This window comes from Strigops habroptila, chromosome 4 (genome assembly GCF_004027225.2).
Source record: "Strigops habroptila isolate Jane chromosome 4, bStrHab1.2.pri, whole genome shotgun sequence".
Classification (NCBI taxonomy): Eukaryota; Metazoa; Chordata; class Aves; order Psittaciformes; family Psittacidae; genus Strigops; species Strigops habroptila.
The window spans coordinates 83199-110777 of NC_046358.1; the positions used below are offsets into that span (position 1 = coordinate 83199).

General features: G+C 68.3%; 5 protein-coding genes across 14 annotated transcripts in view; 1 reads left to right on the forward strand and 4 right to left on the reverse strand.

Moving 5' to 3' along the window:
- The window catches only part of CTNND1 (catenin delta 1), a 27257-nt gene extending 12231 nt beyond the window's left edge, over positions 1-15026 (reverse strand). For 7 of the 8 annotated variants that reach the window (XM_030483915.1, XM_030483919.1, XM_030483918.1 and 4 more), the window contains exons 1-5: positions 14927-15026; positions 2627-2746; positions 1563-1877; positions 455-526; positions 18-176 (exon numbers count right to left, since the gene is read on the reverse strand). In XM_030483915.1, the coding sequence (XP_030339775.1) occupies positions 18-176; positions 455-526; positions 1563-1757 (426 nt within the window). In that variant the 5' untranslated portion in view covers positions 1758-1877; positions 2627-2746; positions 14927-15026. The remainder of the gene's footprint in view (positions 1-17; positions 177-454; positions 527-1562; positions 1878-2626; positions 2747-14926) is intronic. The other variant, XM_030483920.1, reaches the window with a different exon arrangement.
- LOC115607683 (collagen alpha-1(I) chain-like) lies at positions 13960-19942 on the reverse strand. The gene is made up of 5 exons (XM_030485245.1): positions 19797-19942; positions 17249-17366; positions 16139-16237; positions 14346-15842; positions 13960-14301 (listed from the first exon to the last, which is right to left on the reverse strand). Exons 1-5 carry the CDS (start codon positions 19940-19942, stop codon positions 13960-13962), a joined length of 2202 nt encoding a protein of 733 aa, XP_030341105.1.
- Positions 19943-22013: 2071 nt separating this feature from the next.
- SELENOH (selenoprotein H) lies at positions 22014-23544 on the reverse strand. 3 transcript variants are annotated; one of them, XM_030483926.1, is made up of 5 exons: positions 23478-23544; positions 22734-22880; positions 22519-22664; positions 22333-22446; positions 22014-22253 (listed from the first exon to the last, which is right to left on the reverse strand). In XM_030483926.1, exons 2-4 carry the CDS (start codon positions 22877-22879, stop codon positions 22346-22348), a joined length of 393 nt encoding a protein of 130 aa, XP_030339786.1. In that variant the 5' UTR covers position 22880; positions 23478-23544; the 3' UTR covers positions 22014-22253; positions 22333-22345. The 3 variants fall into 3 exon arrangements, with proteins under 3 accessions (XP_030339786.1, XP_030339787.1, XP_030339785.1); XM_030483927.1 differs by having other exon boundaries at positions 23259-23505; XM_030483925.1 differs by having other exon boundaries at positions 23242-23503.
- Positions 23545-23621: 77 nt separating this feature from the next.
- TMX2 (thioredoxin related transmembrane protein 2) lies at positions 23622-25865 on the reverse strand. Its single transcript, XM_030483928.2, has 8 exons — positions 25607-25865; positions 25267-25327; positions 25022-25135; positions 24633-24709; positions 24455-24561; positions 24293-24358; positions 24071-24200; positions 23622-23963 (listed from the first exon to the last, which is right to left on the reverse strand). Exons 1-8 carry the CDS (start codon positions 25793-25795, stop codon positions 23817-23819), a joined length of 891 nt encoding a protein of 296 aa, XP_030339788.1. The 5' UTR covers positions 25796-25865; the 3' UTR covers positions 23622-23816.
- MED19 (mediator complex subunit 19) lies at positions 25725-27510 on the forward strand. The gene is made up of 5 exons (XM_030483942.2): positions 25725-26195; positions 26470-26726; positions 26811-26907; positions 26997-27091; positions 27207-27510. The coding sequence occupies exons 1-5, from the start codon at positions 26000-26002 to the stop codon at positions 27267-27269; spliced, it is 708 nt and encodes a 235-aa protein (XP_030339802.1). The 5' UTR covers positions 25725-25999; the 3' UTR covers positions 27270-27510.
- Positions 27511-27579: the final 69 nt, after the last annotated feature.

Below are 27579 nucleotides of genomic sequence, written 5' to 3' on the forward strand. Positions count from 1 at the left end.
TGTACCCAGGCCTGTACCGTGGTCTCTGTACGCCGGGTTGTCCCATCGTCTGATGTCTCCACAGACACGACTGACATGGCCCCTTCTGGGTCCTCCTCCATGGTGTATGTCTCCTCCACAATCTGGCCTGGGTCCTGCATCCTGGGGATTGTGCTGTACAAGAGGTGGCTGTGGTCCTAAGGGGAGCAAGGGGCACGCAGTCAGCCCCCCACCGCCAACATGGGCCTCCCTGGAATCAGCCTGCCAAGAGATCTCACCTCCTGGGGAACCCCAATATCCTCCTGCATGAGAAGGGGTACCAACAGCCCCACAACAAAGCCCCTTCAAGCCAGGGTGGCCACATCAGAAACACAAGTCTCCCTCTCCCAGCTAGGGTGGAGACATGGGAGCTCTGCCCTGCACCCCCAAGCCAGCAAGCAGGCTGCCCGCAGCCAGAGGGCTCAGCTCCCCATACCTGTGGCCCGTTGAGCTTCAGATCTTGGTATTTCTGCCTTTCCAGGTCAGCATCGCCCAAGAAACGGCCGTTCTGAAACACACAGCACCACAGCAGGCCTGTTACTGCGCTGATCTCCCACTGCCAGGATGCCACACACCCGCTCCCCCCTTCCCTGCCAAGCCCTGAGCAGGCCACCTCCTACACCCAACAGACACCCAGCACGCACCCCCCGTCGCCCCCAGGAGAGGCTCACGCTCCTCGGGGCCTGTGTGACGCGCAGCAAACCACCCCCCGTTCCAGCCTGACACGAGTTGGAGAACACATCATTCGGCCCCAGCTCTCCTGATGGAAGGGCCCAGACCCTTTCCTGCCCCCGGCACGGCCCTGGAGACCTTCCACACCTTCCGAGGCAGGAGCCGCAGGCGACGGCCCGGCCGGACCGCGAGGGCAGAGCGCGGCTGCTGCACAGCGCTTCTGCTGGACCCCCCCTGCCCACCCCACACGTCTCCTACCACCACCTTCCACAGCCAGCAAGGGACCCGCCTCCTGCACACCGCCACGCACCAGCCCTCCGAGCACCCCTCTCCAAAACAGAGCCCGGGAAAGCAAGGACAGGAGGGAGACCTCAAGCCAAGGCAGATGAAACCACACTTCCAGCCCTGCAGAAGAGAGCTCTCTCCCAGCCCTGGTTTGGCTGTCTGGGGGATGAACAGAGACTCCAGGGACTTGCCCACTGTCACATGAGAGGGAGACAGACGTGCGTTTCCCCACAGCTACACACCAATCCCTGCATTTCAACCACCTTCCAAGAAGCTGAGCGGGATGGGGAGCAAAGATGCCCCGGTACTGCATACAGCCAGCCTCCGACCTCCACAAAACCAAACCAGAGCTGGCCTGGCAGCAAGACCCTCCAGGCTGGCTGTTCCTCCTCACAAGGCTCTGCTCTGCACATCCCCAGGTCACCTTCAGCACCACCAGTGTTACAAGACCAGCCTAAGCCCTCCTCCACCTCACATCCAAGGAGGGCCAACGGAAGGGCCCAGCGCCCAGGGCTGCCCGCACCGAGGAGGGCTGACGTGAACGGGGGCTCCGGGAGCCTCCGCGGCCCCCGCTGCCGGGGCTTTACCTGGTGCCGCCGGGGCAGCGTGCCGTTGGCCAAGCCCGGGCCGGCGTCCTGCGGGGAGACCCGGACTCGCTCCAGCTGGGCTGAGACGTGGCGCCGCTCCTCCTCGAGCGCCCGCGTCAGCTTCTCGAACTGCGCCTCCTGCTCCTTGACAGAGGCAAGGATGCTGGCGGTCGACTCCACCTCCGAGTCGTCCATGGGTGCCGGGCGCCCAGGGCGGGCAGGGTGGGGTGGAGGGCACAGGGAGGCACAAGCGGAGGCGGCTTGGCGTCAGGCGAGGGGAAAAGTGACCCAGAAGGGCAGGAGCCCCTCTCTGCACTGCACGTGATTTGGGAGGGAAGGAGGGAAAAGAGCGGTCAGAAGAGACTGATTTCAGTGACAGAGGTTCTCAGAACAGGGAAAAACATGATCTTGTGGCATTCCCACCCATTCCCACCCACCAGAGAGCTGGCAAGAGGGTCCTGGGCAGCACAGCCCAGGCATGACTCAGATGTTCCTTGCCCCAGGCTTTAAGCTTGGAGAAGTGGCACTTTGGGTCAGACGGTGCTCCCCCACCACAGCGAGCAGAGCTGCTCCGTGCCGAGGAGGTTCCCTCTTCCCACAAGGGCCCTCCCCAGGCCGCACAGAACCGCCGCTCTCGGGGAGGGCAGGTCCTGGGGCAGAACAGGGGATGCTCCCGAAGAATGAGAAGTGATCCACGTCCCATTATCTCCTCCACGGAAGGAGGGAGAGGGTTGTCACTTATCTGCTCCCTCCTCCCCAGTGTGATACAAGGTGAGGGCACAGCCCGCACCCCACAGCTCTTTCCTACCCAGGAAAGGGGATGAAGTGGGAGAGGATCCCCCTAAAGAGGACCCCATGAGTCCCTTTGCTGCCAAAACTCACCACCCTCCGGGTTCTCACCAGGGCTCTCAAGGCTGCAGCCACCCCAGGAGGTCCTGAGCCCACAGATCTAGGGATGGGCATTGGCCTGGACACCTCTAACACCCCCTCCCCAAGAAGGGCAACGAAGGAGCACACCCCAATCAACACATTGACAGAGAAAGGCAATATTATTCCATACAGACCTGTTAAGAGGAGGAAGTTCAGGTTTGATTGGCAAAGGCACGGGACAGCCAGGTCTAGACGCAGAGAGTCATGGGAGGAATAGCCCAGCCACCACAGTGAGGAAGCAGGAGGGAAGAGAGCTGCAGGGACAGCAGGAGGAGGTCAAAATCACGCGCCTGAACCCCAAACCGAAGGTGGGGAGGGAACGGGCTCTTCCCTCCCACCCCTCTGTGCTGGGGGACGGAGCGGTGGCCGGGGAGGGCCAGTGGGGCTCCCACAGCAGCCCCCAGCCGCTCCCTCTGCCGGGACAGCGGGCGCAGGCGGGAGGGCTCGGCCCGGCCCCCGGGGCCCGCAGCTCTGCCCGGGCCCGCGCGGGCATGCGGGGACTCGCCCGCGGCACCAGCGGCGCCTTTCCCACGGTGCGCGGCACCGGCGCTGCCCCTGCTGGGGCAACGGGGATGGAGCAGGGGCAGCCCCGGCGCTTCTCAAGCGTATCCACACGGAACCCTTCCGGAATTGCCTCCCCTGGGTGTCCCCCTCGCACACAGGCAGCCCCGGCACCAATCACACACCGCAGCACCGCCACGACCGGGCCCATGAAGCCAGGTGGGCTTGCAAGAGCCTCAGTGCGCTCAAACGTCTGCTCTCCAACACTGCAATCTGCCCTCGCCAAAAGCCCAGCGCTCCCACCCGTGCCCGTGCAGCCGCGGCACACGGAGCCCAGGCAGCCCCAGCTCCCAGCGCCCGGCCCCAGTGCGGGCTGCGATCCTCGCTGCCCAGCCCGCGCCACGGAGCAGCGGCCACCGCCCCGGGCCCAGCAGCCCGAGCAGGCTTCTGGAGGCTCCCAGACACGACTCCCGGCTCACGCACGGGTTTTCCACTCCTCCCACCTTGCGGCAGGTACGCCCCGAGGCCTTGTCCAACACAGCGGCTCCGCACGCCTTGTATGGAAAAGCAGGGGCAGCTCCGGCCCTGCTGCTGGAGGTCTCGCCCGCCCCAGGGCTTTGAGGAGATCCTGCTCAGGAGAGGCCTGGTGCCTCCCACAGCCGCGCTGACGCATCCCGACTCTCAGCCTTGAGTCACACGCTCACAGTTTTGGTGGGCATCCACCCAAAGCAGCCCAAGCCAGGGCACAGACCCTGGGCCTCTGGGACCCGCTGAAGGTCAATGTCCCCCACACGGACACGGGGCAGGGCTGCAGGGCCCAGCTCCGTCCAGAGGTGCAGGGGAGAGGCAGCCTGGACCCACCTCCCTCAACCACAGGCCAAGGGGAGATCTCCTTGCAACGTCCCAGACTCCTCCATGGGGTCAGGGGTGGTCCCACCCCCCCAGAACCCCGGCCAGAGCCCCTGGTTTGTGGTGAGTCACCTCCAGCGCGGTGTTTCACTGAGCCCTTTTAAAGACAAACACAGCCGCTGCAGACATCCTCCTCGACACGACCTTGCCCGAGTAGCTGTGCTGCCAGCTAACACCTTCCCAGCCAGCCCTTGACAATCTCTATGCAGAAGAGGTAAATTTTGGGGTGCACGAGAATGGAACCAGAACACTGGCCTCAAGGACAGGTTTAGCTGAGCCCCTGCTCTCGTGAACAGGCTTCACTTGCTGGCAAGCAGCCTCAGCAGTGAGCAGCAAGTGTGGAGCAGCAGGGTTGGTCTCTGTGGGAAGGCAGAGGAGAGCCAGCAACCCCAGCAGATCCCTGCAGCCCCCAGAGCCCGCAATGCTGCCCCAGCGCCACGTCCCCACCTCTTACATCCCCCTGGGAACACAGCCCGGAGAATGTGGAACTAACAATGAAGCTTGTAGGGCCCTCATGGGCCCCAGATAAGGGGCCAGAGCAGCCGAGGCTGTTTCCTTCCCGTCCCTTCCACTGGGAGTAAACACAACAGCAGGGGGAAGGAACAGGACAGGTCCCTCGCCAGCTCTCCTTGTCCCCTGCACTCACCAAGGCCCCTCCAGCCCGGGCAGGAGGAGGTGGGGGACACATACAGGCCCCCCTTCCCCTTTGGGCCCCCAGACCAGAGCAGGAAGCCTCAGGGAGAGGAGGCAGCCGAGGGGCTTTGGGGAGCCTGTCACATCAAGGCAGGCAGAGGAGGGGCTGGGGGGTCCCTGGCTCTGCAAAGCTATTGGCACAAAGCAGCTCGGGAGCAGCCACCCCAGGGTCACCCCGGGATCAGTGTTGGAGCTGTCCCTGCACACCTGAGCAGGGGCACAGCTCCACCACAGGCCAGCAGAACGGGGGTACCCGCGGCTCCCCCAGCTCTGTTCCTGGGGCCGTCACCACCAGCAACGCCTCCTCCCTCCGCGCTCGTCCCAGCCATCGAGTCTCCATCGATCCGGGATTAAATGCCATAATTACCGAGAGGCAGTGCCAGGTCCAGAGCCGGCGCTGCCCGCAGCCGCCCGCCAGCAGCACCCGGGCCGGCGCACGGCCCTGCCTCGCTGCGGGCTCCCACACACAGCCTGCGGCTCTGGAGACCCTCGGGCAGGGGCTCCGGGCACGGCGCAGCCCCTCACCACCTCCCGCAGCTCATCTGCAACGCAAGGAGGGAGAAGGGCAAGAGGAGAGCCCCGGCCGGGCAGGCCCCTCGCAGCCCCCTGCTCATGACAGCCTGCAGCCAAGTGCACCGGATCCCGCAAGGGCGACATTCCAGGGATCGCTTTGCGCCCATTCCCCCTCCTCCTGCCCAGCCTCTGAAGATACAACTACAGAGCATTCTTCCAAAGCCAGACCCGGACAGTCGCTGCCTTTTCATCAAGAGGGCACCCACTGACACACCCGGCACTTAAAAACCCAGCAGCCAAGAATAGCTGAGCCGGCTCTGGCCAGGGCAAAGCAGAAGCCTGCAGACAAAACACGCCCCAGCAGCGCCTGCCCCGGGGCAGAAGCACTGCAGCACTTCCCTCCTAGCCCCTGGGAAGAGGGGACCCAGGGACCAACACAGCTACCCAGAAAGCTTTACACCCAAATCCCTCTGCCTGGTCTCATCTCCCAGCCTCCTGGTTGGAGTAAAGGCTTAGCAGTCGCCAGAACACCACCCTAAAGCTGACCGAGCCCTCCAGAGCTCTTCCCCTGAGAGCAGCTCTGACATGGCCCATTCTTCCAGAACTCCTTGCCCCCTTCTCAGGGGGATCCCAGAGCAAACCCTGTGCCTGGAAAAATAACTCCCAGGGCCCAGCCACAGCCATACCCAGCTGGAGCCCACCTGCACCCTCCGCTGCCAGGGGATGGAGTTCGAGCCTTGGAGGCTCCTCACCAGGAGCGCTTCCCTGTCAGCCACGAAGCTTAACCTGGGGCCCAGGCCAAGCTGGCGGGTGGGGAATGGGACACCACAGGCCAGGGAGAAGGCCAGGATCTGGCAGGTAAGACAGGCAGGAGGCCTGGCAGGCAGCACTCGCTGCAGCACGGGGCACCCCCGGCACACAGCCCCCTGCCTGGGGGTGCCCGAGGACCTGCTCCAGCGCTGCTCTGCGCCAGGAACCTGCTCCAGCACATCGGCTACACAAGAGAAATGGCAATGCTGCTCACGCAATTGGCCTTGTCCTGCCACGCTGAGGGGCTCCGAGGGCAGCCAGGGGCTGCCCACCCCTCGAAAGCCATCAACAGCTCTCAGCACCAGACCTCAGCCTCCAGAGAGACAGGAAGCAACAAATTCTCCCCCTGGTTCCAGTTGCCATCATGATGCACTTAGGAAAAACAGAAACCCCATCAATAATTCAAGCCTGCAATTGTCCGAGCGCTTGCAGTGCATTACACTTGCTCTGCACAGGTTCACAGCCCCGCTAATTCACCACCGGCTTCTGGTCAGTCTCAATTAGCTAAAAAATAAATGAGGAAGCATCTCTGGCATCGTTCCACCCCCCTAAGCGCAGGGTCCAGGCTCACACATCACTCTCAGCCTGCCCGAGGTGGCAAGCACCATTGCTAGCCAAGCACAGTGGGTGCTGAGCAGAGAGCCCACGAGCGCCAGCTCATCCCACCTCATCTGCTCCAGTGTTCAGCTCAGGGGAGCACCGCAGGCCTCAGCCACAGGAAGGGGACAACTGATGGCAGGCAGGAGCTCCCACATCCCTGCGGGGGCCATGGAGAGCTTTGGCCATGGCTGTCTCTCTCCCACCACCCCAGGGGCAGGACCATGCCCGCCACAGAGCAGCCCACCAGGCACGGACCCTCCTTCCATCGTGCAGGGCAGCTTGCTCCCGCCAGGGCCCGGTGGAGGAAGAGGCTCCTCCGTGTCCCGCCGAGGCCTTCGGCTGCCTCGGGGGCCCCGGCCCCGCCTCTCCCCGGAGGCAGGCTGTGGAGCACCAGCACAACGGACTTTGGACCGGCGGCAGGCGGCCGGGGACAACGGCAGCTCCCGCGGGCGGGTCAGACACCGCCCCGGGCTCCGGCCTGCCCCATCCCAGCGCCAGGAGCGGCAGCGGGCAGGGAGCCGGGAGCCGCTCGCCCCCGCCCAGCGCGCCCGACTGGTTGGACCGGCAGCGGATCGCGGCCTCGCCTGCCGCCCCCAGCGCCGGGGCCGGGGCGCGCTGGGAACGCCGCCCTCCGGAGGGGAGAGACCCGCGGAGGTGCAAGCAGCGACACGGCACCGCGCCTTGTAAGGGAGCGGGCCCGCAGCCAGCGCGGCGATAAGGAGGCAGAGATAAGGGCAGGGCGGGGCGGCTGGGCTGGGGGAAGCAGCGTGTGCATCATCCCCCCCCACGGGGGACCGAGAATGAACAAGACCCGTCGGGTCCGAAGGATGGGTCTGGGCACAGCCGAGGGTTGTGAAACACAGTGGGCGATCCCCTGGGGAATGGGTCTGTCCCTGGCCTGGCCGGGGGCACCGGCATGAAGGAGGAGGCAGCGGGAGAGAGGAGCAGCGTGGGGTCAGCCCCAGCGCCGGGCCTGTTCCACCGGCACGCCAGGGACCTGGCTGCGGGGCAGCTGCGACCTGGCCACTCCTGAGCACGGCCGGGACACAGCACGGGACCAGCTCCTTCCCCCCGGCTGGGCAGGATAGCTGCTGCCCCCCTGCACCGGCCGCTGCACCGGCCCCACGGCGAGCGAGACACGGCGCTCCCTTCAGCGCCTTCGGGGGGGAGAGGCCGAGTCCCCCCCGGCAGGAAGACAGCCAAGTCTCGGGGCTCCAGGCAGAGACTGTGCACCCATAACCCCCGAACGGGATAGCCCCAGGGCCAGAGCCTCCCTGCCAGCAGCATCCCGCTGCCCCAGGACACCCCAAACCTCCCACTCCCGCTGGGAACCGCTGCGTGGGTGCCCCCACCCCGGGCCAGCAGCGAGGCCGGGTCCCCGGCACCCCGCCCCGCAGCTCGCACCCCCGGGCCCCGCACATTCCCATGCCGGGCGCTCGGCAGCACAAAGGCGGCTCTCTCTGCTCGGTGGGAATTCGCAGCTGAGCGCTCGGCAGGGACAAAGGGATTTCAGAGGCATATCCCCAGCCGGCCGCCTGCCTCCCTCCCCCCGGCGTTCCCGTTTCCTGTCACAGTAGCACCAGACCTCGGGGGCGCAGCAGCAAACAAACACCCAGCGCCGGATTCCGGGAACGGGGCCAGAGCATTCCCGGGGCAGGCCACGCTCCGGCAGGCAGCGGGTCCGGCTTCACCCCGGCGGCCCCGCGGGGCCCCAGGTGAGCGGGGGGGGATCCAGGGCAGCTCCCAAGGAGCAGCAGCCACCGCGATGGGGACATGAGGTGTCCCCATGGCCACAGGGCTCCCTTGACACCCCGGCTGTGCTGGCGGTGATGCAGCACCCTGCCCTGCACCCAGCTCTCCCGATCCCACCCCAGGCTGAACTTTCCCACTCAGCTGCTTCTCTCCCGCAGCAAAAGCAAACACGAGCTGGGCTCTGCACAGATAAGGGCTGTGCTGGCAGGGGCCAGGGAGCAAAGTCCCCTCTGTGAAACAGGAGGCCGCAGCAGTGGGGGACAAGGGCAGGGCAGATGTGGTGAAGCCGCTCTGGCACCCTATCCCAGGGGCAGATTTAGCTCCTCAAGGGCTCACGCCCGCTCCCGCTTGCCCTCAGGCAGCGAGGCCACAGCCTGGTGGCCCACATTCCCAGCAGGATTAAGGGAAGCTGTCCTCCCTCGGACCATGGGCACAAGCATCCACAGCAAGCATCCACCCTGCACAGCCCCTGCCAGCAGAGCCCTGCATGCAGGGCCGCAGGACCCGATGCCAGCCCGGCACCCAGATTTGGGTCACTTTCCCTGGCAGAGCCCTCACTGCAGCCTCTATATCCCTCTTCCCAGGAAAGCCGCTTGAGCTCATGTCCTCTCCCGACAGCTGCAGCCAGGCTGGGCCCCAGGGCCCGGCTCTGACCGGTGCACAGAGGCACAGGACTGGAAGCACAGTGGGAACTGCACCCCTGGGCTTGTGGGAGAGCGCTCGGTGCCATGCATCCACCTGCCCTGCGGGACAGTCAAGCCACCAAGGAGCCACGAAGCGCTGGGAGCGGGAGCGCCCGGGGGAGCTGCCGGGGTGCAGCCAGGCAGACCCCCCTGCCCAGCACCCGCTGAGGTGACCTCATCAGGTGCCTGCTCGCTACCTGTGCACAGGCCAGAGCCCTGCCCAGAGGAGCGATGATGGGGAAGGAAAAGCCACTGGAGAAGAATCAGGCGAGAGCCAGGGGCTGAATCACAGCTGGGAGTGGAGCAGGGGCTGCTGCCCCACAGGGTAGCAGCCAAGTCCCCCCGTGGTGCTCCCAGTCCCTGCGGTGCCCATGGCCACGCAGGGTGCACGCACAGGCTGGCACGAGCTAGGGCTCACACACAGCAGCAGTGGACAAGCAGGACAGGCCATTGCTCAGGGGGCCAGCAGGACCTCACCCTACCCCAGACCCCTGCACAAACTGTTTGCGGGTGCCACATCTGGCTGCTGCTCCCTGAGGAGCGGCTTCCCAGGCTCCTGCCCGAGCCGAAGGGAAGGAAACCTGCGTTTCCTGGTCAGACAGGAGGTGACATCGTGACTTCCCTTTCCTGTAAGCTTCTAAACACGACGTCCTGCCAAGGGCCGCTCCCCACCACCCCCAGCCCGCACGCAGACACCCGGGAACCAGGCTGGGATCACTGGGCAGGGGCACCAGCAGCCCGGCCCCGGCCAGACGCACCAGCCAGGTCAGCATGGTGCACCCGGGAGACCAGACACCCAGGGAGCTTGCTGGAAGCGCCCTGCCTCTGGGGAACGCACAGGACGGCTCCTCGTCTGTGCTGCCATCACATTCCTGTCCAGGGCTGGGAGTATCCTGTGAGCAGAGGCTGCAAGATGCTGTTTCCCAGCCCCAGGAGGACACGGCTGTGCCCACCATGCCCTAGTTACCTGTGGGGGCACTGACAGCCTATCCCAGCACATCTGCTCACCAAGGCTGGAGGCGAGCGTGCGCTGCCCAGCCAGCCTCCCTCACACCCCTCAGCTGCTCGTCTGCACAGCTCCACCAGCCAAGGGGCACACAAGCGCACACCTGAGCCGCTGTTGTGTTCCCAAGGCTCCTGGAGGCAGGATGGGGACATTCCTGGGAAGCAGAGCCACAAACCCCCTCATGGACCAAGGCTGCTGCCACAGTTTTGCTCCCCAGGCCCATCCCCCGGCCCTGCCCAGGGCAGCTGCCCTCACTACAGACGGAGAGCAGAGAAGGGAAGGGGTTTTCCACCCAAGGCAGCTGCTGGAGACAGACACCGGGCAGAGATCAGGGGGGAGCCACCCCAGTGTGCTCCGGACAGGAGCTGCAGGGCCCTGGGAGCAGCAGAGGGGCAGGAAGGCCACAGCCCCAGCCTAGAGCAGGCTCCCCACAAGCACACAGGACCCCTGCCGGAGCCCCCCCGGGCTGCCCCTGCTCCCCAGCGGAGCCCAGCGCGCAGCGCTGGGATGACACGTCCCGGTGCCCGCAGTGGAGCCAGGCAGTGCCGGCAGCGCGGCGAGCTCCAACACGCCCCAGGAATGTGCTCCGGCACCGGGCAAGGGCCCTGCCAGCGGCGCGAGCGCGGCACGGCCCACCCTTCCCGCTCGGAAAAACTCGTCTTTGCAGTTCCACGCACTCCCTCCCTCCCTCCCTCCCATCGCTGCTCCCCACGTGCCTGCGGCCCTGCTCCGGCGCCTCCCAGGCAGGAGGGACCCGGAGCACCAGGGGGAGCAGCCCCAGGATCCGGGAGCTCTCCTTGGGAAAGCCCAGCCCGGGCAGCTGGCGGCACTGGGGTGGGGGGAAAACACAGGCCGAGGCCAGCAGGCACCTCCCTCCCTCTGGCCAGTGCAGAACCAGCTCCCCAGAGCCACCCGGGGCACCCCAGCTCCCCCCCAGCCACCTCGATGCCAGGAGGAGCCCCCAGCCGCAGGTACTCGCTGTCCTACCCGGTGAGGCGCCAGGAGAGCAGCTCCTCTCGGTCCCTGCAGGACGCGGCCCAGGCCAGGCTCGCGCTGCCCCCAGGCTCCCCGTGCCCGGGGGCCGGCAGCAGGAAGCCTGTGACCTTTGAGCAGCATTTGCTGGAATTGGGGCCAACGCCCCATGGAGCCGCAGCCGGGATGGAGGAGCAGGAGCAGCTCCTGCCCCTGCTGCCACCGCAGCCACCCACCCCCGCCTGGTGCAGAGCGGGACATCCCCCACCACCCCTGGAGCTGCACATGTCTGAAAGGCCCTCCCAAGACTGCAGCACCACCTTGGCCATCCCATGGAATCATGAAATGGTTTGGGTTGAAGGGACCTTAAAGCTCCTCCAGTTCCAACCCCTGCCACGGGCAGGGACACCTTCCACTAGAGCAGGTTGCTCCAAGCCCCTGTGTCCAACCTGGCCTTGAACACTGCCAGGGATGGGGCAGCCACAGCTTCTCTGGGCACCCTGTGCCAGCACCTCAGCACCCTCACAGGGAAGAACTTCTACCTTAGATCCAACCTGAACTTCCCCCATTTCAGTTTGAACCCATCACCCCTTGTCCTATTGCTCCAGCCCCTGATGAAGGCCCCTCTCCAGCATCGTTGTAGCCCCCTTCAGATACTGGGAGCTGCTCTGAGGTCTCCATGCAGCTTCTCTTCTCCAGGCTGAACAGCCCCCATGTTCTCAGCCTAGGAGTACCAGCAGAATTACTCCCCTGCCTCACATCCCTTCCCCAACTTGCCCAGACCCTTCTCTACCTGTGCTGGAAAGCCAGTGGCCCCATACCTGGACAAGCACCCCACTGAGACTGCTCTGCTGTATGCCACAGTCAGCCTGGGTGCCTGTGACCCTACAAGCACCCCAGAAGCACCCCACAGCCCCAGAGCCACCCCAAGAGACCAGGGCTGTGGTGACACAAAAGCAATCCTGCTTCCATCAGCACCAAAATCTGGGCAATGAACTGCCAAAAGGAGCCATCAGCCTGGGCCAGGCCCCCAGGCCCGTGCTGGCACAAGCACCTTTGCAGCGGGTGCAAGCTCTGCAGCACCTGCAGCACGAGGCTGGGGACAGGCTCTGGGGCACCCACCGCTTCTGTCAGTGCCCTCCTGCAGGGAAGCTCATCTCCCCGGAGAGAGGGATGCAGGCAGCCAAGGCTGTCCCCACGCACGCCAGGCGTCCCCGTGCAGCCTCCAACCTGCTGCTCTGGGCTGGAAACAGCAGAGGTGACGGCAGCCTGGTTCAGGGTTCACCCATCCCAGCACCACGCCTGGCAGCTCGTGCTCCTTAGTCACTGCATTGCCCCACACCCCGCAGCCACCTCCTCTCGCCCCTCTGCGCCGCAGCGGCGGTTTTCCTGTGGGTCACACAAGGAAGCGGCAGCCCCCGCTTCCTCCATGGGAATCAGGGACAGGGAACAGCAGTGCAGGAGGGCCCGGACGCGCTGCCACCCCGGAGCCCAGAGCAGGCTGAGCTCACACAGGAGTCACTGCCCAGGGCAGCCCCTGTGTGCAGCGAGCGGGGGGACTGGCACCCCTGTGCTGAAGCAGCTCCGGCAGCGCAGCACCGGCCTTCCCGGATGGAGGGAGGCGGATTAGCAACAAGCACAAGACAGGCAGGAGCCAGACGGACTCATGGCCCTGCTGCTGCTGGGAGTTTCCAGACAAGAACTGGCTCTAAGAACCACTTCCCCCCCCACCAGCCTCCTCGATGACACGCAGCAAAGACAGGGCTGTGGCCACCTTGGGGAAGTCGAGGACTTTGGTCGAGAGCCGGTAAATCCAGCCCCTTTCCAGCAGCATTCCTGCACTCCAGCCTCCTGCGCCCATGTCACAGGCGGAGCCGCCTGAATCACCAACAGGTCTGGGCTTTGTCACTGCATCCAGGCAACACCTGCTGCCTTTTATGGACCAAACCAGCGCCGGGTCCTGCTTCCCTGCCAGTGGGGCCGGGACGCGGCAATGGCCACTCTGCAAAGAGCGGTTTAGAGCTGGGGAAAGAGCTCTGCGCTGCCCTGGAGACAGCACCGCTCAGCCTGCGAGAGGGTCCGTCCTTGCCAGCAGTAAATGAGAGACAGTTCCGAGGGGCTGCTGGGAAGAGAAACCCAGAGATGGGGCCAGCCCTCTCCCCTGAGGTCACACACATTGGTAAGCTATTCTGGGAAGCCAACAGCCTCCCAAGCACGGGCCAAGCCAGGCTATTATTTTCTAGGTGTCCCTAAAGCCACCCCCAGTGCAGATACAATGGACCAAGGTCTTATCTCCATGCCAGAGGGTGGAGGAGGGAAGGGATGAGCAGCAACCCAGGGCCAGAGATGCCAGCTGCGGTCTGGGCTGGACCATCGCCTGACTCCCAGCCCATCCTTAGGGAAGAGATGGCCTCAGGGGCTCCTCAACCACAAGGATTGGGGCCTGACCTCCGAGTCAGAAGGGAGGAGGCCCAGCCCAGGCAGCCCCAGCACGCTCCACTGAACCAGCTTCCATCCTCCCACCCCCTCCAGGAAGGCTCCGCGCCAGACGCCAGCCAAGGCTGCACATTGCAGCACCTCCTGCAGCACAGCCCAGCCATGGCCCGGCTCGTGGAAGCAGAACAGTCCCAAAACCTGCCTTCTCTTCTTTAAAGCACACGAGGAACCAGGACAGGCAGGGACTGCGGTCAGATCCCACCGCACACCCCCCGGCTCACCAGCAGCTGGGCACAAACCGGCACAGGGCTGGGTGCCACGGCCCCGGGACAGGAGCCTTCAGCCCCACCGCGGGCTCCCGGCTGGGGAAGGGCAGCCCAAGCAACAGCCGCTGCTCCCGTCCCCGCCGGCGCCACGCAGAGCCCGGGCACCCAGCCCTTGCGGAGGGGGAGGCTCCTCCACCCCCCAGCCATCGGGGGAAGCTCCGTTGCCTGGGCTCGGAGCCCGCGGGCACACCGGAGCCGCCCGCTCCCGTTCCTCGGGCCCGCCGGTGCCTCGCACATGCCAGAAGCCCTCAGAGCCCCCCAAACTTTCACACATTCACCCCCAGCCAAGTCCCTGCGGCGCTGGGGGGGCGGGAGCGCCCGCCTTGCAGGAGGCGACGCTGCAGAAGGGCACCGACTCCTCGCACAAAGGGCGCTGGGGCTGAATGACAGCGCAGCCAGGAGCGGAGCCAGAGCCCCGGGCCCGGCCCGGCAGGGTCCTGCCTCTCCTGGAAGCCTTTCGGCGCCGCTTGTTCGCCGCGGTTCCGGCGGGCGGCTCTGCCGGGCCGGTTCTGAGCCCCGAGCTCGCCCACTAAGGGGACGTGCCCGGGAGGAGGGGGGCCGCCTGCTCCGCGCACACTCGACCCTCCCCGGGCACTCCAGCCCCTTCCCTGCCAGAACAAAGGCGCGGACAGAGCGCACACCGGGGGACGACCCTGTCCTCGGCCGGGCAAAGGCGAGCCCGGGCTGCCGAGACAGGGCTACTCCGGGCGGCAGAGCCGGAGCCCGGTGCCGTGCCCGGCACAGACCCCGCGGCGGAGCCAAGCGCCGACCCCCGCACAAAGGGAGCGGGGGGGGCCCTGCCGGTGCCGGCCGCGGGAAGCTGGCACACGGGCTGCCTTTGTTCCGGGCAGGGCGGGCGGCGGAGGCGGGCCGGCACCGGGCGGGGAGCGGGGCGGCCGCCCGGCCCAGCCGCCTTTGTGTCGCCCCCCTCGGGCTGGGCCCCGCCAGCGCCCCCGCCAGGGCCGGGCACCGCCGCTCCGCTCCGACCGGCCCCCCTTGGGGCGCGGCCCCGCCTGGCTCCCTGCTCCCGGGCGGCGACGGGACTCCAACGGCCCGGCCCCGATCGGGCCCGGCGGGAGAGCGCGGCCGGGCCCCGGCCCGCACGGGAAGGCGCGGGGAGAGCGAGGGCCGGCCCGCTCCTGCCGCGGGGGCGTGCGGCGCCCGACCGGCGCCGGCTGCGGCTCCGGCTCCCCTGTCCCCGGGCAGCGGCGCGGCCACGACAGCGGGACTCACCGTGGCCGAGCTCCGGCGGTGGGGGGCGGTCCCGCCCCGCGGCGGCGGCGCGGCCCGGCCCGCGGGGACCCGCGGCGGCGGTGGCGGCGGGGCTGGCTGCGGGCGCGCGGTGCCGGTGCGGGCGGAGGGGTCGGGTCGGGCCGCGCCGCGCGCCGCTCCCGCACCTAAAATGGAAGTTGCTCCGGCGGGGCGGGGCCGAGGCTCCGCCCCCTGACGTCACCGCGCTCCGCGGCCTCGACCCGCCAATGGCGGCCGCGCTGGGGGCGGGAGGGGGCAGCGCCCGCGCGGGGCCGGGCCGGGCCGGGGGGGGCCTGTCCCCGCTGCGATCCGGCCCCCGCGGGGTCCGCTCCCGGCGCGGCCCCGCCCGCGGTGCGCGCTCCCCGGGCACGGCATCCCCGGCAGGCACAGGGCCCGTGGCCCCTGCCCCGGCAGGGGATGAGCCGCTCCCCGGGGTCGGGGTCGCAGCCCCGTGCAGCCCGCCCGGAGCGCGGCCCCTGCCCGGCCTTTGCCGCTGGAGCAGCGCAGACGCGTGACCCGCGCAGGGCTGCAGCGGGGGGTCACCGCCACCCCTCTGGCTCCGGGAGCCGCTGTGGTTGGAGCTCATCGTGGGGCGGCACCACGAGCCCCCCACCAGCGCTTGACGCCGGGAGCTCGTTCCCGTGGGTTCCGTCCCCGCGCCCCCATCTCTGAGTCCCACGGGCTCTTTCACCCGAGCCCGCGGGCGGGGGGACGCGCCGTGGTGGGACGAGACGCTGCCGGTGGTGCGGGCCGGGACCCGTTGGCCCCGCCGCGGGCGGCCTGGCCCGTGCCGGGAGGCCCCTCGCGCGGGCCGGGCCGCGTGGCCAGCGGCAGCACCGGCAGCACGGGGCAGGGCTGGCTGAGCCGCGGGGCTCGGCGCGGGGCGCTCGGTGTCGCGCTACCGCCGCCTCCCGCAGCAGATGGGGAGGGAGCCGCCGGTGCAGTGCAGGGGAAGCACTCGGCCACGGCACCGAATCACGGAGGTAGAGGCCGGGGCTGGGGATTCAGTAAGCGCACTGCTCCAGGCAGGGAGATGTGCCTCCCGCGCCGGCAGCTCTTTGCGAGGCTGCAGCATCACGTCCAGAGCTGCTGCTGCTGCTGCTCCACGCTGCCGGGTCAGAGTCGAGGGACTTTCCCTTCCCTGGGACTGGAGGAAGTGCTGCGCAGCCGGCCCTTTCCCGTCCCTCCCCTCACCTGGGAGAAGGCCGGATCCCAGGCCCCCGGCGGCGGCCGTAGCCCCGGGCTGGTGGGATTCAGGCACTGGGAGAATCCTGCTGGCTCCTGATGGCCAAGCTGTCAGGGAGACAAGCGGAAAAGAGTTGGGGAAGGTTCTGGGTGGGGACGGGTGGTGCTTGGGGTAAATACACATTGCTGGGGAGGCGAGGAGGAGGTGGGGAAGAGGCGACAGCAGCCTGTGAATGCCTGAAGATGATCCATCCCCGGGCGGGGCCTGCTGCCGGTGGCACAAAACCCACGAGAAGTGGGATCCATGCGCATGAAGGGCACACTCAGGGAGATGATGGGGCGTGGGACCCCAAAAACCTCCCTGATCTGTAAACCAGCTCATTCAGGCTGGGGGCTGCAGAGGGCAGGGAGAGCTGGCCTCTGCTCCTCAAGGGAGGGGTTCTCCATCCCATAGCAGGGAACCAATTCCTCCCCATGTACCCCCATCCTCATGGTCACCCAAAAGTCAGGCCCCTCGGCCCTGTGCCTTGAGTGAGAACTGCTCCTGGAGCACACGTAACCCTCAGCTGCCCTCCCCTGCTCTTCACCCACACGAGGAGGAAGGTGGGTGCATCCCCCGAGCCTTGGGGACAAGGAGGGACAAGAGTCCTGGCCTGGCAGTCCCAGGGGCTTGTGACCCCTCCGAAGGGACAGCTCTCCCTGAGGGAAGCAGCTGCCAGGACACCCTGTCCCTGCACCCCAGCACTGGCTGCCCCGGCGCGTCCCCTGCCGCGGTGGTTGGACATCAGCTCTTGGTGGTGCTCCCACAAACCCACGGCCAACCCGGCTGAAACCAGCACAGAGCAGTGCTGGTGTGGGGGAACCACCATGGGGCTGCCCCACATCGGCTCACAAAGAATGTCTTTAGTCCTTGGTTTCCTCAAAGGTTAAACACTGTGAACACTCCTCTGCGGGCGCCGCGCTGGAGCTGGAGCCAGGCCTCTTGGAAGCTGGGCATGTGCCTCCTGTCCCTGGGGCACAGGATGGTGCTGGACAGGGTCCATCAGCGCGTTGGCAACTCCAGCTCCTGGTTCAGCCCTGCCCCAGCAGCCCCCAGAACAGGCAGTAAGATGTGCTTACCTGTGCTTCCCTTTGAAGGCAGGCTGAGCCCCGACCCTCTGCCTTCTGCTCCCCCCGCAGCTGGGCAAGCTCTTGTTTGAACGCAAGGTCCGTGGCGGAGCATCCGTCCCGCGGCTTCCTGGCAAGAGGAGGAGATGTGGGACTGGCATGGGAAAAATGTGCCCTCCCTTACAGGAACTGTGTGTCACATCTCGCACATCCCCCTTCACCCGGAGTGCTGCTGCTGCGTACCCAGCTGCGGTGCCCAGGGGACATGGCTGCCACCGGGGCAGAGCCACCGGGCAGAGCCACCGGGGCAGAGCGAGGCTGCTTACAGGGGAGCTGGGTGCTCCCCGGCGGGCAGGGCAGGAGGAAGGGGAGGCTGCAGCCCCAGCCACAGGGCTGGCTGCATTGTTCTAAATCAGGATAATGAGGCGCTTCCGCAGCCCCTTTCCTATGGGAATCCCAACAGGTTGTTGTCTTCCGCCTGCACAAGGGGAAGTGTGGCACCAGGGGATGGAACAACTCGTGTCAGACGGCGGTGGGGAGGGAGGAGGAGGGCTGGGGAGCCGGGCGGTAAAGCGAGTCCTCAGCCCGCCCTGACCCCCTCCTGGAACAGCCCCACGTCTCCTGCCCCCACCCTCCTCTAGGTCCTTTCCCAGCCACGGGCCCCTGCCTCCATCCTTCCCGTCTGTGGCAGCAAAGCACAAGGTACCTCCCAAGAATGGGCAAAGAGGCAGCTCCTGCCCCACAACGTAGCAACAGAAGCAAGAGGGGACATTGCTGGGAGACCATCTCTGCTGCAAGTGAGACCCAAGGCGAGAAGTTCCTGTCTTTTACAGACATCAGCTCACGGATTTGAGGGCTCGGGAGGCACAGGGAAGACATGTCCTGTGGGGAGGCCTCTTCCTCCCAACTGCAGAGGCAGCCTGGATAACCAGCACACATCCAGGCTGAGATCCCTTCCCCTCCCCAGGGAATCCCACCAGGGGATAAACCCCGCCTGACATTCCCGATCACTGAGTCACCCAGGGCTGTGCCCAGCCACCAGCCAGGGACAAAGCACAGCCTGAGCCTCAGGTCACGAGCTTCCAGCACCTGGGGGGGACAGAAAGAGGCAGCGTTACCCGGCAGCAGGAGCCACAGGCACGTCCTCAGCCCACAAACCCTGGCTGCAAACGCGGGCTCTGCTGTGTAAAGAGAGGGTCAGCGGGACCCAAGGTGACTCTCTCCCGGGACACACCGGGCTGTCCATGGATGGCTCCAGGCTGCAGGACTTTGGGATCCACAGCAGACCCACGAGGCAGAGGAGTATCTGCCATGTTCCACCCGACAAGCACTTCCCGCAGGCCAGGAGGTGGCACGGCAAGGGTGCGCTCTGCCCTTCCCAGGGACCTGGTTTGCACAGGGCAAGTGTAACCAGTGCCTCTGGAGCAGAGAGACCTCGTCCCTCCTGTCATCTGCCACCTCGAGAGCCCACAGAGCCTCCAAACCCCCTGTGATCCGAGGAGGTGGCTGCAGCGACCAGCGCTCTGCTCCTCCTGCACACAGAGGAGCTGCCGGTGTCCCTGAGCGGGTCCAAGTACAGGGCCAGACCTGGGTCACTCACCCTTTATCACCCCTGCCTCTGGGGTGGCCTCGGGAGCGGGAAGAAGAGCTCAGCTGTGCTTTGGCATCCTCCCTGGGGCGGGCAAGCAAAAGGGGCTCCTTCCTCCTCAGCCAGAGCAAGGTGAGCACCTTGGCCCCTGCTGCCAGCCCCTCCTGCCGGCCGGCGCTCAGCCCTTTGCAGCAGAGCTGGGCAGGCACCGGGCACCTCGGTCTTGGCTGGAGGGAAGGGCTGTTCCTCCAGGCTTCACTTCTGATCCCCACTGATAGATGAACTTCCCGTTCCCTCCCGCGCTGTCAGCGTGGCTGAGGCACGGCATGAAGTGTTCTGCAGCAGCGGGGGAGCCCCGGCGCCCGCCACATCCTCGGGCCAGTCGGGACTCTTCTGCAGGGTTGAGGTCTCTGCAGCTGAAGGTGGTTCCCAGGGATGGGACCACGGGGACCAGGCAGGGTGGACATGGACCTGCAGCTGGGTCACCAGGCTGGGGACAGACTCGGGCTCTGAGCAGGCAGGGCCCTTGCTCCGTGTCTGATCCATCTGCTCCTGAGGAATCCGAGCTTTCCAAGTGGCAGTTTGTAATTCCAGAAGATGGGGAGGGGTGGGGGAGGAAACAGCTCCATTTTTCTTCTATTTTTATGAGTATATGATAGCACTTTGATACCAAATTACTGATTTTACTGTATCCCTTGGTATTTACAGCTGGGCTCCAAGCCGCCCGAGGTCAGCAGGAAGGCTGCCGCTAACCTCAGCAGCTGCTGGCCCAGACCCATCCTCGGGCTCGCTCTTTCTTGGTTTGCATCCATTTTGCACACAGCAAAAAAGAAGAAAAAGAAAAAAGCACCCAAAAAAGCACCCGCAGACGTTAAGTCGGGTGAAAATCCATCTGTGCCACATGGAAACCCCAGGGGCTGACTCCGCGTTTGAACACTTCATAGGTTCAAGATCCAGGGGGTCACCGATCACCCCTGTCCTGCTGCAGCTCCCGAGGCGTCCGCTCGCCCTGGTTGTTTGCAGGAGCAGCCGGTGCCCGCGGGCAGCGGGGAGCGCTGGAACTGGCCCTGCGCGCAGCGACTGACGCAGACGGTTCCACAATGGATGCTTTGTAACATGCCGGAACGCTCCCGGGCGGGCAGCACCGGCCGCACGAGGGCCGGCTCCCGGCCAGGGCCGGCGAGACGCCGCTTCACACACGCGAGGCCGCGGCCAAACACCAACGCACGGCCCCGGCGGGCTCCGCGCTGACGGTGAGCCGCTCACCGGTGCCCGGGACGGGGCTGGGAGCGGCGGGGCTCTGCCCTGCACCACGGCTCGGCTCCCGCCTGAAGCGCGGCGAGGGCCGGCCCCCTGGTCCCCCCGCACCCCGGCCCAGGGCCGCGTTTAGCGAAGCCCCCAGGGGAACGCCACGGGGGCGTCCGGCCGCGGCACCGCCGGCAGGGCCGGGCAGGGCCGGGCAGGGCAGCGCCATGTCGGCGGCCCGACTTCCTCAGCCCTTCCCGCCACAGCCCCGCCGCGCCGCCATTGGCCGGCAGGGCGCGACGGGCGGGCGGGGTGAGCCAATGGCGGGGGCTGTTGCTGGGCGAGGCGGCGGGCGCGAGGCACGCGGGTGCCGTGAGGAGGAGGAGGGGCCGCGGCCGCCTCCCCTCGGTGCCGGTGCCCGCCCCGGTCCCGGTCCCGGTCCCAGCGGCAGCTCCCACCCCGCAGGGCAGGTACGCGGCGGGACGCGCCCGCCCGGGGTGCGGGGGAGGTTCCTGTGTCCTGCGGCCGCGCCTCAGGCCGGAGCCGGGCCGCGGCCTCCAAACCCGCCCCCTCTGACCCCAGCGCGGGCGCGTCCGGCGCCCTCTGGCGGCCGAGCGGGGCCGCGGGGGGCGGCGGGGCCCGCGGGCGCTGCGGGGGGTGCCCCGCGCTCCTGCACTTCGCGCCCCGCTCCCGCAGCCCCCACCGCAGTCCCAGCCCTTCAGGCCGGTCCGAGCAGGGGAGGCGGGTGCTGATCGCTGTGTCCATCCCCGCAGGGCGCCCATGGGCTCTCCGTCGGCTGCCCCGCGGCTGCTCTACCGCAGCACCCGCCTGCTCCGCACGGCCTTCCAGCAGCTCCACCAGCAGCAGCAGCGGGCTGATGGCTTTTGCGACGTGGTCCTGCAGGCCGAGGGTGAGCGGGCAGCACGGCCCATGGGGGCAGCAGGATGTTTGGGGTCTGCAGGCAGGGTCCTGGCAGCCCTCGCCAGGAGGATTGGGGAGAGCAGGGCGCGCTGCAGGGCGGTGATGGCCGCTGTTGCTTCGCAGGCGAGGCGGTGGTGGCCCACTGCTGCGTCCTCTCCGTCTGCAGCCCCTTCTTCATGGAGCAGCTGGGCCGGGAGCTGCCCCCCCGGGGCCGCAGGGTGGTGCTGGAGCTGGGGGGTCTGAAGATCGGGGCGCTGCGCAAGCTGGTGCGCTTCCTCTACACCGCCGAGCTGGAGGCCACGCGGGAGGAGGTGCAGGAGGTGCTGGCGGCTGCGCGGCGCCTCCGGGTCACCGAGCTCGAGTCACTGCAGCTCCAGGGGGGACGCCTGGTGAGGCCAGGGCCCCAGCGGCAGCTCAACCGCTCCTGCCTGCGCTCCCCCCGGCACAGCTCCTCCCCAGCGGCGGACGGCAGTGCTGAGCCCGGTGGTGCCGATACGCCCCCTGGGAGCACCGGTGTCCCCCCGCGGGGACGGCCGTGCTCTCCAGAGCCCACGCCCCGCAGCCCCCTGCAGCGGGTGAAGCTGCGGAAGGTGGAGAGCGGGGGGTGCTGGGAGGTGGTCCGGGAGAAGCAGCCCCTCAGCACCGTGGCCACGGGCGATGGGGGGGTGATGGACCTGCAGCCTCCCCTGGGTGCGGGTGCAGTGGGGCGGCCAGGCAGGCGCTGCCCACGGGCGGCCGGGAGGAAGCAGCGCCGGGGGTCCCCTGCACCCCAGCAGGGCTGCGGGCTGGTGCCACGGGGGGACTCCCCAGGTGACCCTGAGGAGGAGGAGGTAGATGTGGGGACGCTGGAGCTCTGCCTGCCCCCCAGCACCGTCTGCGTCTGGCCCTGCCCGTCATCTGAGTCGGATGAGGAGGTGGATGTTCTCACCTAGCGGGGGCAGCTCTGCCCCTGCTGCTGCCTGCGCTCAGGGCAATGTGGGCAGGGCTGCCCTCACCCCTGCCTCGTGGTACTGAAATACAGTGTCAGAGCTGGCAGAGCGGCTGCGGGGCTTTATTGGGGAATGAGAAGGGGAAAGGGGGGACGCAGGGGGATAAAGCGGGATGCAGAGGGAAAAAGAGGGATGCGGGGGGAGCCGGGAGGTCCAGCAGTGGCTGCTCACGGCAGAGCTGCAGCATCGGAGACAGGACTGGGGCTGGCGGGTGCCCCCCACTTGGTCTCGCCTCTTCATGGACGCTCCGCCGCGGGTGCTGCTCCCGGCTTGGCTGTGGGGAGAGAGTGCTCAGTGTGTGATCCCTGCCGCCATCCCTGTGCCGTCCCGTCCCTGGCGCCGTGGTCACTCACCCAGCCGCCCTCTCTATGCCAAACTGCTCTTCAGGGCTTCCACCACATCCTCTGGTTGGGGGAACTTCAGCTTGCGTGGGGGCCCCTTCCCAATGCCGCTCCACAGCTCCACAACTGGGGGAGCACAGGGGACAGGTCAGGGGTGCCGGCAGCCCCCCCCGGTACCCACCTGTCCCCGGCACTCACTGCTGCCGTCCTCCTTCACCAGGGACACCTCAAAGCTGTTCCTGCGCGGCTGCCGGGGGTTGATGTCCACGGTGAGGTGTGCCACGGCCCCGCGCAGGGCCGCGCTCACTGCCGCCGCGTTGCGCCCGAATACCCGTCAGCTCTTGCTGGGGAGACACAGGGGGTCAGCACCCGGGAGGGCACCCACGTACCCCCCCGCTCGCGGCCCGGCTCACCAGTGCTCGATGACGACGCGGGGACCGGTGCCCTCCGGGCTGCCCTCGCTCTGGCCGCGCCCCCGCTTCCGCGGGGCATCCGCCTGCTCCGGTGCCTCGGCCGCCGCCGGCTGCTGGGCCCCGCGCTTCCTCCCGCGGGGAGCCATCCTAGGGGAAGCGCGGCGCCGTGGGGCCGGGCAGCGGGGGTACCCGGGGTCCCGCTGCGGCGACGGGAAGGGGGGCCCAAGGAGCCTTCCACGGCAGGGGGGGAAGCCCGGGATCCCGGCGATGGGGGGGCCGGGGGCCCACCACTGGGGTGGAAGGGGGTCCCCACCGGGATCCAGACACGGGAGGCACAGAGGGGGGCCCCAGGAACCCCGCCACCGCGCGAGGGTGGGTGCCAAGGACCCCGCTGTGGGGGAGCGGGCGGGAAGGAGGGCCCCGGGGATGCGGCCGCGGGAAGGGGGGATGTGCGGGCGGGAGAGGCCCCAGGGCCCGGAGGGGGCTCCGGGGCTCCGCCGCCTCCTACCTGCCGCGCCGCGCTACCTCGTGCCGGGGCCGCGGGCACGCGCCGGGCTGCGCCACCCGGCCGAACCCCTCGGGACGGAGTGGGGGAACCGGGAGGGGGCGATCGGGGCCCAACGGCGCCCCGCGGGTCCGGGAACCGGGGAACCGGGCTCCTGCCCCACCAGCCAGCGCACGCCTCCGCGGGAGCCCCTCGCCCTTCCCGCGGCAGCAGCGGTGGCACGGGCCTCGGCGACCAACCTCCCCCCTCGGCGCAGGCCCGGTGGTTCCGTCCGCGCTCCCTCCGCTCCCCTCCCGCCGCGCAGCCCGCGCCGCAGCGCCAACCAATCAGAGCGCGGCGTCCTGGCGGCGGCCCCGCCCCCCGGGCACGGACACGGGCACGGGCGCGGGCACGAACCGTTTATTGTCAGCGATAAGGATGCGCGTTAACGGGGGCAGGGTCTGCCCCACGGCCCCGCCGCACGGGCCCTGCTCGCCCAGGGCCCACCCGGGAGCTCCCCGCGCGGCCCCAGGCCCCACGCGGGGCCGGTGGCACCAGGGTGACATGAGGAGGCGATAGGTGACAGCACAGCACGGCCTCTACTTGTCCTTCTTGGCCTCCCCGCCGGGGTGCCCGGTGGGTGCCTGCCCGCCGGGGGGCTCCTCGGGCCCCTCCTCCCGCGGCTTCGCCTGTTTCTTGGCCTTCTGGTAGAGCTCGTTGAGGTTGAACTCCCGGATCACGTTCTCCTGTGGCCGAGAGGCAGCGCTGGCACCCCAGGAACTCCTGCCCCCCTCCCCGGCTGCCAAGCCCCATCCTGCCCCAGAGGCGAGGGGCTGAGGCACACCCCACCCACCTCAGAGAAGGTCCAGGACACGGCCCGGCCCTTCTTGTCGATCTGTGGCCGGCGCATGGTCTCTGTCCCGCCCTGGAAGAGGATGAGGGTGGGCAGCTGCTTGGTGAGGGGCGAGGTGCTGACCTTGTACCTGCGGCAGGAAGGGGAGAAGCCAACAGTGACCCCCAGGTGGGTGGGGGGCTCCCGGGGACTCTGCCCCAGCACGGGCCCTGCCGCCCAGACCTGGTGCTGACATCCGTGTACCGGCCGACGTCCACCTTCCCGAAGTGCAGCCCCGAGCAGTTGTACCTGGGGGGGGACGGGGACACGCAACCGTGAGCGCCCCGTGAGTGCCACAGGAGCCCCGGCCCCGCCGCACGCTGCGGCCCCGCAGGCACCACGCACTTAAGAGAGAGGTCGGCAAAGATGGGGGCGAAGGACTGGCACTCGCTGGACCAGTTGGCGAAGAACTCGACGATCCAGGTCACCCGCTTATCCCGCTCCAGCTCCTCCTGTCACAGCGACATGGGGCTGAGCGGGGGGGCAGGCAGAGCCCCCTGCGCCGCGGGGAGGGGATACTCACATCTATGGTCTTGTCACTGAAATACTTGATGTACTCGGGGCCCATGTAGAGCGGGGGCTTGCAGGTCATCAGGAACACTGCAACGACAGAGCCCTGAGCCCCTCGCAGTGCCTGGAAGGGCCAGGCAAGGGTTGGGATGAGGTTCCTCCCTCCCCTGAGCAGCCCGAGGAGCCAAGGCGGAGCAAGCCCTGGGGCAGGCAAACTTCCCTTCCCCAGCAAGGTGCTTCCTGAGCCCTCCCTTGCCCACAGGGCTCCTGACACCTGCAGCCTTCCCCTGCATTGAACACAGCAAGAGGGAGCCCCGGCTCCTCCAGCTGGGTGGTGCGCAGGACAAGCAGGGACAGCAGGTGCTGAGGGCCCATGCTATGGGACCCGCCGGCAGGTCTCACCGATGCAGAGCGTGAGGTAGAGCAGACCCATCCGGATGTCGAGGCGGAAGAAGAGGATGGCGTTTGCCACCTTGCTGAACATGAAGATGTTCCCGATGTGCTGCTCCACCGTGACTGGGGAAGGGACAGAGGAACAGACGATGGGGCCAGACCCCGCCAGGAGCTGGGGAGGTTGGGAGGGAGGACCCGATGTGGTCCTCCAGAGCCCAACCCACGCTCCCCCCCCAGCACAGGCCCCGGCTCACTGGAGCGTCGGTTCTTCATCATCACGATGGCGCTGAGGAACATGAGGATCTCCACCTCGCGCTGGGACAGGAGAGACGCCGTGAGCAGGAGGCGCCCTCGGGCCCCGGCAGCCGCAGGGCCCGGGAGCAGCCACAGCCGCAGCCAGGCAGCTCCCGGCCCCGCCTGGCACGGGGACGAGCGGCCGTGCCAGGCCCCGCTGGCCCCGCGGCGCTGCCCGCTCCCTGCCTCCCCCGGAGCCGCGGCCGGGGCTGCCGCTGCACCGACAGGCACGGCCCCCACCCCCCCCCACCGGGGGCCGCTCCGCCCCCCCCCCCCAGCGGGCCGGCCCTGCCGCCTCACCCAGTCGAAGTCGCAGGGGTTTCCGTCCTCGCGCTGCGAGGGCAGCCCGCGGCAGAGCGGCGGCACCTTGCGCACGAGCAGGAAGGCGGCGGCGAGCAGCGCGGACAGCGGGTAGTAGGGGCGGGCGAGCCAGCGGCACAGCGCGGGCACCGCCGACAGCAGCGCCAGCACCGGCGCCAGCACCGCCATCTTGACCCGGCCCGGCGGCCAATGGCGGGCCGCGCCGCCGCACTTCCCGTGCGCCGGCGGGCCAATGAGGAACGAAGAGAGGAGCGACCAATCCAAAGGCCGGGAGCGAGTGTCCCTTAGCAACCGGGGCGGTGGGCGGGGCCTGGGCGGCACTCTGCCAATCGCGGCGGGGCGGGGCGGCCCCGCGCGGGGCACGCCGGGAACATGGAGAACTTCTCGGCGCTGTTCGGCGGGGCCGAGCCGCCGCCCGCCGCTGCCGCCGCCGCGCTGGGCTTCGGGCCGGCCAAAGCGCCGGGCGCCGGGGCCGCGCCGCCCCCCGCTGCCGCCGCGCCGCCGCCGGGCGAGGACGCGGCCCGCAAGGCCGCCGCCGGCCCCTTCTACCTGCTGCGGGAGCTGCCAGGTGCGGGGCGGGGCCGCGGGGCGGGGGCGGGCGCCGTGCTCAGCCAATCGGCGTGGCGGGACTGGGGCGCGGCGGTGACTGACGGCGAAGCGGGCCAATGAGGGGACAGGGCGGTGGGCGGAGAGGCGCAAACGGACAGCGCAGCGGACCAATCGGCGTGCAGGGGGCGGGGCCAAGCGGCTGGTTCTCGGGTGGGCAGCGGGGCCGGGGGGGGGGCGCAGCGGGGCCGGGGGGGCAGCACCTTCCCCACCCCCTCCCCGCGGCGCCGGCGCAGGCACGACGGAGCTGACGGGCAGCACGAACCTGATCACGCACTACAACCTGGAGCACGCCTACAACAAGTTCTGCGGCAAGAAGGTGAAGGAGAAGCTCAGCAACTTCCTGCCCGACCTGCCCGGCATGATCGACCTGCCCGGCTCGCACGACAACAGCAGCCTGCGCTCCCTCATCGAGAAGCCCCCGATCTGCGGCAGCTCCTTCACCCCCCTCACCAGCACCATGCTCACGGGGTTCCGCCTCCACGCCGGCCCGGTGAGCGCGGGGCCCGGAGCCGGGGCGCGGCCGCTGCGGCCGGAGGGGTCTGGCCCGGCCTGACCCGCCCCGTCTCCCCCGCAGCTGCCCGAGCAGTGCCGGCTCATGCACATCCAGCCGCCCAAGAAGAAGAACAAGCACAAGCACAAGCAGAGCCGCACACAGGATCCCGTCCCCCCGGGTACGGGGCTGCGCCTCGCGGCCGCAGCCACCCCTTCCCTCCTGCGTCAGCCCGGGGGCGCCCGCTCACCCCCCCTCTTCTTCCTCCAGAAACCCCCTCGGACTCCGACCACAAGAAGAAGAAGAAGAAAAAAGAGGAGGACCCTGAGCGGAAGAGGAAGAAGAAAGAGAAGAAGAAAAAGAAGGTGGGTGGGGGGAGCCGCGGCCGGTCCCAGCCCCTGGCCGCCGCAGGGGCCGGTCCCTGGGGCGCTGCCGTGGAGCGGGAGGTCTCACGGGGCCGTGTCTGTCCTTCCTCCGCAGAACCGGCACAGCCCGGAGCACCCGGGCGTGGGCAGCTCCCAGGCCAGCAGCAGCTTGCGGTGAGGCCGTGGATCCCCCGGCCGCCGGGAACGGCACCGGCTGAGCTGGGAGGACTCGCCCCTCCCGCAGCGCTCGGGGCGGAATGACCCCCCCAGCAGAGAGGACACCCCCAGCCCACGGGACCAGGGGACACGGACTCTGCCGGAGCTGGGGCCGTGGCCTCAGCCTTTTATACCCAAAGAACCCGGGGCGTCGGGGCCTCTCTTTTTTAGTCACCTTTTAATTAAAGTCTCTGCTCTGAGGAGGGGCTGGTGCCCGTGGCTGCTGCAACCCTCGGCCGTCAGGGCAAGGCGAGGAGCCAAGACCGGGGAGC